Source organism: Mixophyes fleayi, chromosome 2 (genome assembly GCF_038048845.1).
Source record: "Mixophyes fleayi isolate aMixFle1 chromosome 2, aMixFle1.hap1, whole genome shotgun sequence".
Taxonomy (NCBI): domain Eukaryota; kingdom Metazoa; phylum Chordata; class Amphibia; order Anura; family Limnodynastidae; genus Mixophyes; species Mixophyes fleayi.
In genome coordinates, this window is record NC_134403.1 from 39018891 (window position 1) to 39029663 (window position 10773).

Genomic DNA, 10773 nt, shown 5'->3' on the forward strand with positions numbered 1-10773 from the left:
TAAACTAAAACTAACTAATAACCTACATCAATGGGTGAACTCTATTCATAGAGAAATAAATGTACTGAATAGATGTAAAACTAGGATTTATTTTCACAAAAAACCCTACAAAAAGACGTCAAAAACAGTGTATCTATATATTCTACCTACAAATACCGATCATTGAATTCAATTGTATCATTTAATCCATCTGGTGACAGTCTGCAATTTAAAAATCTATGTGGCTTCCCCCCGACACAGATTTGTAGAGTTCATTTAAGAGTTCATATAGAAGAGTCTTCTCTTCTATAGTTCTATAGTTCATTGTAGATTTCTATTTTCGGATTAAAAGCTGCTGACAACAGATGAAAACATCAGTGGTGAGTATTCTGGGCATTTATTTTTAATAAAAATATGTGGTATAAATGAGGGTGTTTAGTGTCATTATTGGGGTTTTATTATTTTTAATGTGTGTGGTTTTAATGAGGGTTATTTAACATTTTTCTTTTGTGGAACTACAGGTCCCAGCAAGCTCAGGTGTCAGGGCATGTTGGCACTTGTTCTCCAAGTGCCAACATACCCTGGCTGCCATGGGTATGTTGGTGCTTGTAGTTATACAAGTATCGGCATGCCCACACTGTTTAGGGCACCCTGACTTGCTGGGATTTGTAGTTCCACAAAACAAAATGGCGTTCACTTATTGTTTTACACTTTTATCGCCATTTAGTACCCTACGCCCACCACCCAGGGGTGTAGGAAGAGCCCTAGTGCTTTCAACATTGTGCCGGTTGTCTCTAGAGGGAGGGCCAGCTCATTTTTTTCGGCGTACCCCACTCCCTAGGGAACCCCTGCTGCGTGTCCCCCTGTTATAGTGCCACCAACCCGGCTGGTTTGCCTAGTGCTGGTTATGTGAAATCAGGGGGACCCCACACAAAATTTTTCCACGATTTTCATGTAACCAGTAGTAGGCTGTCAGCACTAGGGTTACTAGAGGGGGACTCCATGTGTTTGTTGTTTTTTTTTAAACCTTTATTTTTATCAGTTTTGACAGCTGTTCGGACCTCCGGTTCTATAGACAGGGCAATGTAACAGTGATGGGTTTACTAATCTCACAGCTAGATAGGGACAACACAGGAGAGTTTGCTAACCAAAGGAGTGTTTGACATCGCAGCAAATCACCAGAGATGACCAGCGATTTTGAAAATCGGGGTAAAAATCGCAGCTTGATACATTTCAGAAACTTTTGCACTAAAATCGGGGGGGGGGGAGTTTATCATCAGCGATTTGCCGTGATTTTAATACGCTGAAAAAATCGGACCTTTAGGACTTTTACTCTTCCATCCGTAACAAAAACCTCCATTTTATTACTTTAGCTTATCTTAATGATGTATGTCCCAGGTGTATAATAAATATTAATATAATGTAGATCAGACACTGTGCCAGCAGGGCAACTCTCCTCTGTCTCGCCAACCTCCGGTATTCACCTCTACCTGGGGCGGGATTGAATTGGGGATTGTTCTATATCTGATGAATTAATTTGTGTCTCTTGATACCTGGTTCACTTTTCCATATTGTGTACGCTGTACTTTTTTTCCTGCTCTTTTATCTTTTTAGGCTGGATAAAAAGAGGTCTATGCATACTGGGTTCTGGGGGGAAGGTACAGGTAGCATAATTTGCTCTCCCCCCTGACTGCTTTCAAGTATATACTGAATATCAGAGGAGAGCTGAACTGCAGTGTCTGATCTAGACTGTTTCCCCAGCAGAAGATAGTTACTTCTAGCTGGAGTGGGATTGTATTGGGGATTGTGAAGTATATTTTTGCACAATTTACTGATGAGTTTATTGCTGTCTGTTGATACCTAGTTCTCCCTTTCTATATTGTGCACTCTGTATTTGCCGTGGTTTATCTTCCTTGCTTGTCAGGCCAAATAAAGGGAGGTCTAGGATGGCGGGGCTTCATCTGTGACTTGTCATAGTTATGTAAAATATCAGGATATCACCAAGTGGACAGTCAGACATGGATGCCTTTGGCAGGAGGCCACATGTCGTAAGCGCTGGCTAGGATCACCTCCGGCTTGGGCTAAGGCACTAGCGCAGTCTAATTCAGCATTTGCCTAGTAGCTCGCTTCACTTCCACTGGTTGTAGGAGAAGGGACCTGTCCTTCCCTCGATTTCACTGAATCTTCAGCCAATTACCCAATGCTTCTCTTAGCAATTCCAAAAGGCGAGCCGGTTTGGGCGATATGCATGGTTAAAACAGTACTTGTTCACCGCAATTAAAAAAAATTGCTGGGCTAGTTGCGGACCCAAACACTACATAGGTTTAGGTTATATGCATATTTTAGACACTTTATCCCTTACCAGAGTAGGTTACAAGGGAAATTCCACCTAGGGGGTCGTCTATATAGCGTGACTGTCCAATGTCATGTCTATTCTTATCCATGAATACCACAGCCCTTAAGAATGTTTGAGACCATTCTTAAAACTAGTTAGCTAGTGGCTGGTGCTTTACTGTGACCCATTTTAGCCTCAGATAGGGTCAACTAGACTAGAAAAAAGTAGAAAAGTATTTCTCATACTTTCGGTAGCCGTGGAGTATGGGCCATAATGGGTTGTCGTCGTGTGGTTTCTCTGCTTTTGTCGGTGTGGTCTGTGTGATGTGGTTCTGTGTATCCGAATGATGTTTGAAACGTTGAGCTGCGGCAGTAGTTCTCGATGAAGAATCAAGATGTCTTGATGCAGGTAAGCGAAATTGAGAATGGGTTAGAGGGTGAAATAATTTTGGAAGTAGGAGTAAAATGAAATAGGGGTTAGAGATGGTGTACATGAAATAAAGTATGGAAAATTGCTTTAAATGGACATACCGGGTATGGTGGTCCAGGATTTGTTGGAGGTGGCAGTAAGAGGTAATAGAAATGAAGATTGAGATGAAAGGAGAATGTGGTGTAGTAATGGATAGAATTGGGAGTAGTATTGTCGGTAGAAAGGGATATAGTGCAGGAATGTGGTGTAAAAGAGTAATGTAGCTAGGGAAAAGAGTGTGGTGCAGGGAAATATGAGGCTGGAGGCAAGGTTTAGGGGTTATAGAAGGAAGAACAGGAGGAATCTGTGTAATACAGATAGAAATTGACATAGTAATGCAAGTAGAGATAGGGATGTGGATAGAATCAAAATTATAGTGTAAGTGGAGTAGAGATTAGAATGTACTGTAGGTATAAGTGGGTAAAATATATTATAGATTTCAGGAGCAGGAATGATTGTACAATTAACAATAAGAGAGTAAGAAGATAGTAGGGATAACAACCATAAACCAGATTGTAGGTAGTAGTACAGTAGTAAGAAGATAGTAGGGATAATAACCATAAACCAGATTGTAGGTAGTAGTACAGATTGGACAGGGTTATGAATGTAGGTAGAAGTGAAAGGTAATATGGAGAATTATTAACATAGATACAGAGTAATTGAAGGAGATGGGTGGGGATGAGTACAGGAAGAAAACAATATAGAGATGCAAATAAATAACAATCTATAAACATAAAAATAGAAAAATAATAATAAATGCTAAAGTAATAAAAATAGAAATAAAAATAAAAGTGAGAATAAATAGATTATAAATGAAAGCTTTAAAAAAGAGAAACTAAATGGCAAACTCTTTTTGTAGTGTAGGTATGTACCAAATGGGTTTCACCACATATAGTGGCTTCCTCAGTGGGTTCTACATACAGAATAGTCAGCCATCTATGGATGCCGCCTATTTGAATCCTCTGGCCCATTTTGGCGCTAAAATCTTTTTCTAGTTTTGCTAGGTGGAGTAACCCGTGCCAGTAGCGCATACACACCAACACCCACACAAGCTTAGAGTAATAATGCACCAAAAACTGGGTCAACTGGACCAAAGAAAAGTGGTCAGAGCAACTCTTTGCAGGATTGTTGTCTGGGTGGCATTGGTCTGTAATGGCGATCTTGGCAGTACACATCTGGGAAGAATAAGTATATCTGGGGAAACAGCTCTAGATGCTGGTAAAACCGTGGGCCAGAAGTTCTTCTTGATGGTCTCAGCTTGCCAAGACAATTTTATCAATGCTTGGGAGCCAGATGCAGAGTCAAAAGGAGTCCGGATTCCTTGTATTTTACGGTGATGTCTATTTGGGGTTGACTTAGATAAGATTATTAGCCAGATGAACAGTGAAAGGGTTACTACTGGTACAACTGCCAAGAGCGTAGGATGATTGGTTTCAGGCCTTTTTGTGTAGCGGTAAATGCACAGGGTTCAGAAATCACTTTGTCAGTTCCCAGTGATTTTCTTCCAGTGTTGGTATAAGACAGTGGGAGGTGTTCTTTCCAAAAGTTGTTTCTGTTAAGGTATCAGACAGATTCATTCAGCAGGATAATCCTCTGGACACTCAGCACTTATGTTTAGGTGGAAATACTCAGATTAATAGGGTGTTTCTATTGGCTCTCAGATGGAAGCTGGTCTTCTGGAGGTTGAGATGGCAGCATTAACAGGGCCTATCCCCTGGCTATATAAACTTGGACAATTGTGGCAACAGATGTTTTCCCCTAGTGCTGAGAGGCTGTCTCCTTTCACTGTCCGTTCTTGCAAAGCTTACGATAAGTATTCTAGAATTAAGAGCGATGCTAAACGTTCTAGCTCAGGGTTACCTTCAATCACGTGGAAATCCCATGCAGATTCAATTGGACAATTCCACCACAGTGGCATACGTCAACATCAGGGATATACAAATTCTCTATTGCGATAGGCTTCTAGAATTATTACTGGCTCCCTATAATGGCGATGATTCCTGCATCCTTAAAGGGTATGATAGAAAGGAGTCGATGTGCAGTTGTGGCACCAGACTGGTGAAGCCAGTCATGGCAGAGATTGGCACAGCTGGCTTTATTGGTGTAATCGGTGAGCGCCTTGTGGATGGCTCATCAAGGGCTTAGGCCGGGCAGTTTGGTTGGCTGCCACATGGGGCTCTATACATACCTTTACAATTCTAAGGTCGTTAGATTTAGGTATAGGGTGCTGCGCACTACTAGTTTGTGAGCGTACCCACCCAAAGGGAGTAGCTTTGATACATCACAATTGTCCAGTGTCCCCCAGTGGCTGATAGAGAGAACTAGATTTTAAACTTGCGCTAAATTCTTTTCTCTTAGTCCATGATGAACACTGAGCGCCCACCCAATTAAGCTCTAGATATCCTGGGAAGAAGTTTACCAAAGTTAAATGTTCCTTTTTCAGGGATGAAGTAATTTCTCTCTCTCTCTTTATTGTTTCTTTTTGGTTCTGTCCTGTGGGACTTGGTTAGTATAATAACTGATTTCCCTGCAAGATGGGGAGGTATAAGACTGTGGAGCATTTAATTGATAGAATTATTTCCAGTGTCCATGTTCTGAAGGAGGTTCTATACCCCATGGTCCAATGTCCCCCATGGACTAAGAAAAGAATTTAATGTAAATATAAAATCTAATTTTATCCTTGATTTGGAGGGTTTGAGGCTGTACATCAAGAATTATTACTAAGACCATCTATACGAGTCATTGAATAACAGGATTTCTAACACAATAACTACAGTATGTGTTGCACAAACTCTTGTCATATTTTTCCCACCCTATTTCCATTTGCTTTATGCATGATTGACAGATGAGACATTTAACTAACAACTGATACACACATGTTGTAAGCATACATTTGATATTATGCAAAGACACCACATGGGTGTTTCATGTGACAATATTTACTGGTCCTGTGACAATATTTACTGGTCCATGTGGAAAATATATTTAGTTTCAGAGATACAAAATATTACGTTTACACTCAAGAGCTAGATCTTCCTTTCGAATGTATTATGGCAATGTGTATATATCCGATGTATAATTAGGAAAATATTGAGAAGATAATTATGCATTTGTGGATAAATTATTCATGCATATGAACATGTTTCAGATGATCAATGTTTGTATTGCAGTTTGACTTCTATGCCTGGATGCCCAATGGTCCCACATCCATGAAAACCCCCCCTCCCACAGCTAAAGGGGTCAGCACACCCCAGAGTATCCTGGATGCATTGCCAGAAGTAAACACTACCACTACTGGAATGACCACAGTGTGGCTGCTTAGTAATGAGCCAAGAGACCGGGTGAGTACTAGAATCCTGTACGGACATAAAAGCAATAAGCAGATCTGCTCCTTTTGTGTTTCTAGTCTGGGGAATATGTAAGAGAGAATTCTTGCGCAGATCATGATATATAAAGCTGTCCATTCATGTACATGCAGCTCTGCTCTGTAATGTATTGATGAATGGACTCAGTCAATACATAAAGAAATCATGGCTAAAAAAGCTTCCATTAATCAAATTCCTTATTGCTCTCCAGAGACGTTTAGGGGATTACCCTGATGTGCGTTTTACAGAGGAGGTCCCACAGAAGTTCATAAAGGATTTCCAGAACAAGTTGGATGAAATTTCCAAGTCCATTACTGAACGGAACACGAACATGTTTTTGCCTTATACCTTCTTGAATCCCGGAGTGATTGAGAACAGTGTCTCTATCTAACATTGTGTCGGTGTCCTGATCGTCACTGAGTACCTTCTTTTGGGATATGACTAGGTATCCCAATTGTAAAGCGCTACAGAATCTGCTGGTGCAATTTAAATCAAGGTTGATGATGAAGATTTAGGGAGCAGATAGTTTTTGATTAGCTGGCAATTTTCTGCAGTATTGTGATTAAAAAGTTGTCAAATGGAGCTTTTTTCAATCAATGATGTAGTTCATGTCATATAAATTAAATGTTCATATTTTTCCCTATATAGATTCATTATTCTTTGAGCGCGCTGCATGTCACATTTTGTAATAAAATTCAAACAATCTCTAATTGCTCTTTGTGTTCTGATATTGATTTATAACTATTGGCATTGACAAAGGGGAGGGGGTCATCTGGTGTGTGGATAAATGGGATTAACATTTCGTGAAATGTGTTCAGAATGCTTCTGAAAACAAAAGAGAATATGTTTGCTGTTTGTAATATTTCTGGACTTTGTAGTATACCTATTTTTTCATGCTGTCTCCTTTTCCTAAACATTATTTAAAAAAAACCTGTCTGTAAATTTCTATAAAATATAGACATTTATTATTTGATCTCCATATATAAAACATACACCATAAAAGAGCAATTGAAATGGCAATATATAAATCTTGGACTCAGAAGACAGCCCTTATAAAACTGAATTTAAAGTGGCAATGTCGGGCCCCCGCAGGTTAAGTGTTTAAACACTTAACCCGACATTGCCACTTTAAATTCAGATGAATACAATTCGCGATAAACAGTAGTGTCGGACACCTCTTCAATCGATATCACTTGCGGTTGGCATTCGGGTCCATCAGTGGTGATCAGAGTCTTTTTAAAGGTAAGCCTATAAATATTACCATCACTTTTTAAAACTTTCGTTTTTGTTTTGCAGGTGAAGTGGTTGTTGAAATAGTGGTAATCGTATTAACGATTACCACCATCCCAGTCACTATGTTGGAGGTGATAATTAGGACCAGTGTTCCAAATATATTTTCAGCTTTTGCCAGGAGGTGCAGAGGTGGGTACAATAACAGGGCTCTTTGGAGAAGTGGAAAGATTACCCTAAAACCTTGCTCCTTAAAGGGACAGAGAAGAGAAAGTAAGAGGTTCCCCTACACAGCAGAGAAACACAAAGTCAATTCCGCTTCAAATTGCACCTATAAAAGTGGCTCTCAAGAACGTTCATCAAGGAAAAAATAGTACCCCATTTCTCGTCTGATAAAGAGGAAGAGGTCATCTGGTTTTGGTGCACTGCGGGTAGTACAGGTGCAGCCACATCCTGAGAGAAGAATATTGGTGAACACAGGGAAATTCTATTTTAAGGGTGAGAGTATTAACTTTTACATAATATAATTGTTACATTGAGGCATAGGATAAATGAAGATCATAAGGAAACTGGCACAAACATTTAAAAATTCAGTTAATTTATGTGAGGATTAATGTGGAGTTAACTAATCTGGTTGTGATTGGTTTTCATCAAAATGTAAAAAGATTGATAGGTATGTTGTGGTAAAATAAATAGTTATTTTTATATTAAAATTGCCCAGCTTGATCATAAGAAATAATTACAGGGCAATACCAGAAAAAAAAGTGAAAATTAAAATACAAAGAAGAAAAAGAGAAAAATACTATAAACAAAACCTTGAGAATGAATGGAAAGTGTAAATCCGCAAAAAGTAATATTTAAAAGACATGAAATTATTTATTTGTGGTTATGATAATTGCTTTATGGCGGCTAAGCAGTATTCTAGTTTGACAAATTATATGGTATGTGTATATATTTCTTATATATTTATATATATTCATGTATTTATACAGAGTGAAGCTTTCCTAGTTACATCTGGAATTGATAGGAAAAGGACACTGTTAAAAATAAAGATTAGTATTTACATATTATGAATGGCAAGGGTTAAAATGATTTACTAATAGTACACACATGTCTTTGTTAACATCTAGCATATCATATGTTGATTAGCAAGGAAATGGTTAATAGATGTAAGAAGTATTAAGTGTAATTTTATTGTAGCATGACATGAAAACAATGGTTTTTTTGTGGATACTTTACCATTGCTTAAATTAGAAACTTAGGGCCTCATTCATTAAGGAACTTAAATTAAGAAGTTTCTTATTTAAGTCTCCTGGACAAAACCATGTTACAATGCAAGGGGTGAAAATTAGTTTTCTGTTTTGCACATATGTTAAATACTGACTGTTTTTTCATGTAGCACACTTATATGGTGGGTAAGGCTGGTGACTGTTTTGTTCACTTTTTTGTGGTCTTGAGAAAAGGTCTGTGTGTTGGACTGGAACATCCGTTAGAAGATAAAAAATAAGAGTAAAGAGTTCTTAACTAATGAAAGTCTGGTAAGTGCCCTCTTTCTAAAAACTTTTGTTAGAGCTGCCTGAGGGAGCTAGAGACACGGAGGAGCACCAAAGCAAGGGGACTTTGGACAAGTATTTACATGAGTGCAGAGATATACTGTATATATGTTTATTAGCCATGGGATGCAAAGCAACTACTCGCTGTGGAGAAAGAAGAAGCTGAGGATGAACCACTTTAGATGCCAACCTTATCTTCCCCTGCTGGATCTGGCAAAGTCACTGACCTCATGAATGGTATCCATAAAACCCGTCGGGAGATGAAGGACCAGTACGCATTGCATTATATGCACACACTAGCAATGTTTGACACAATACTGGTTGCCATCCTCAATAGGCTGGTCCATCCAGCCCAAGGCCTGGTCTTGCATCTGGCCCCAGTGTGCTTGAGCCAGAGGGAGCAAAGGCTTAACCACATAAATATCATCTTTAGCGATGCTGACTGCTGTGACTTAGCAAGCAGTACTGTATGCTAGGAGTACAGTGGCACCTGACTGAAAGACCCTGGCCATTGTTGCAATTTTTTTGCATGCCCCATCTCCCTAGGGAATCCAGCCCTGTGCTGACCAGCCTGTGGCTGGTTGTCATTATGGCAGAGGGACCCACACTGTGGGCTTCCCTGCTATAGTGCCACCAGCCCCAGCTGGCAGTGCCTAGAGTTAGTTCTAGTAAAATGAGGTGGACTCCAAAATTCGCTAGTGCTAGGTTGGCAGCACTAGGGTTAATCTGTGTGAGGAGCATGCTTTTTATATATTTTTATTTATATCGTTGTGTATTATTGTACCATATTTTGTTTTGGCGGGCTGTATTGTATTTGGGGGTGGGGGTTAATGTTTGTGTTTTGTCTTTTTTAATATTAACTATTTTGTGCTGGATCCACCGGCTGCCGCTGACATTGCCCTTTGACTGTTTACATTGTGACTGTCACCATTAATACTGTCAACAGTCACAATGTCACCAATAAATCTGTCGACATTTACACTGTCACCATTTTGGTGTCAACAGATTCACTGTCACCAGAATGTATATCCCCTTTCAAGTCACTATAGGCAATCAGGACAATCCAGCGTTTTCTTGCATCACCAAGACCATGCTGGGGTGTTAGTGGTTTAAATAACACAACAGCCACACCTTTTGGGTACCGTTGCTTTCAACATGCTTGGTGTACTTACCCAGATGCTTTTTTTTGTTAATTACCTGTATATTTACCTTTCAATATCCATAGAAGCGTAACTCTGTTTGTGTGTAATACATTAAAAACTTTCCTTTATTGTACCATCCCTCTCTGACCTTTTTCTCTTCTTGTATTTTCAAATGATGGGATGCAGAATCTTGCTTTTGCCTATAAAGTAATAGTCTCCATTGTGAGTATTCTTTCAGGTATATAAATATTGTATGTTCCTGACAAATGCTGCACTCTCCATTTAAATATTTATAAAGCATCCAGAGTAAACGACTAGACCATCAAAATGAGTGGGAGAAGTTCCGTTCATAAAATCTATAAAAATGGTCAATCCCCAGAAATGCATCAACCAGCCCCAGTACTAGATAGCCTAGGCTGGTTCCCACTAAACAGGGGGAAAGCGAACATGTAATCCCATTGCTATATGTAAGTCCCATGTTAAAAGCCAGCCCCAGACCAGACAGTTTTAGCTACTAACAAGAAAACCTACAGTGCAGGATCCATCTTTCTTACCACCAAAACCAAGTATAATTGTAGCATAATAGTGAAAAAGCCAAATAACACACACAAACAATTGTTAAGTAAATCCATTGCAATCCAATGGGATCATCTTCATACAATCCACAGGAAAATTATTTAATGGCAATTCTTAGGAATTAT

The 10773-nt window shown here is 39.2% G+C and overlaps 1 protein-coding gene across 1 annotated transcript in view; it reads left to right on the forward strand.

Moving 5' to 3' along the window:
• Positions 1-6565, forward strand: part of LOC142139793 (polyunsaturated fatty acid lipoxygenase ALOX15B-like) — a 22196-nt gene extending 15631 nt beyond the window's left edge. The window contains exons 12-13 of the mRNA XM_075197663.1: positions 5953-6123; positions 6359-6565. Coding sequence (XP_075053764.1) covers positions 5953-6123; positions 6359-6538 — 351 coding nt within the window. The 3' untranslated portion in view covers positions 6539-6565. The remainder of the gene's footprint in view (positions 1-5952; positions 6124-6358) is intronic.
• Positions 6566-10773: the final 4208 nt, after the last annotated feature.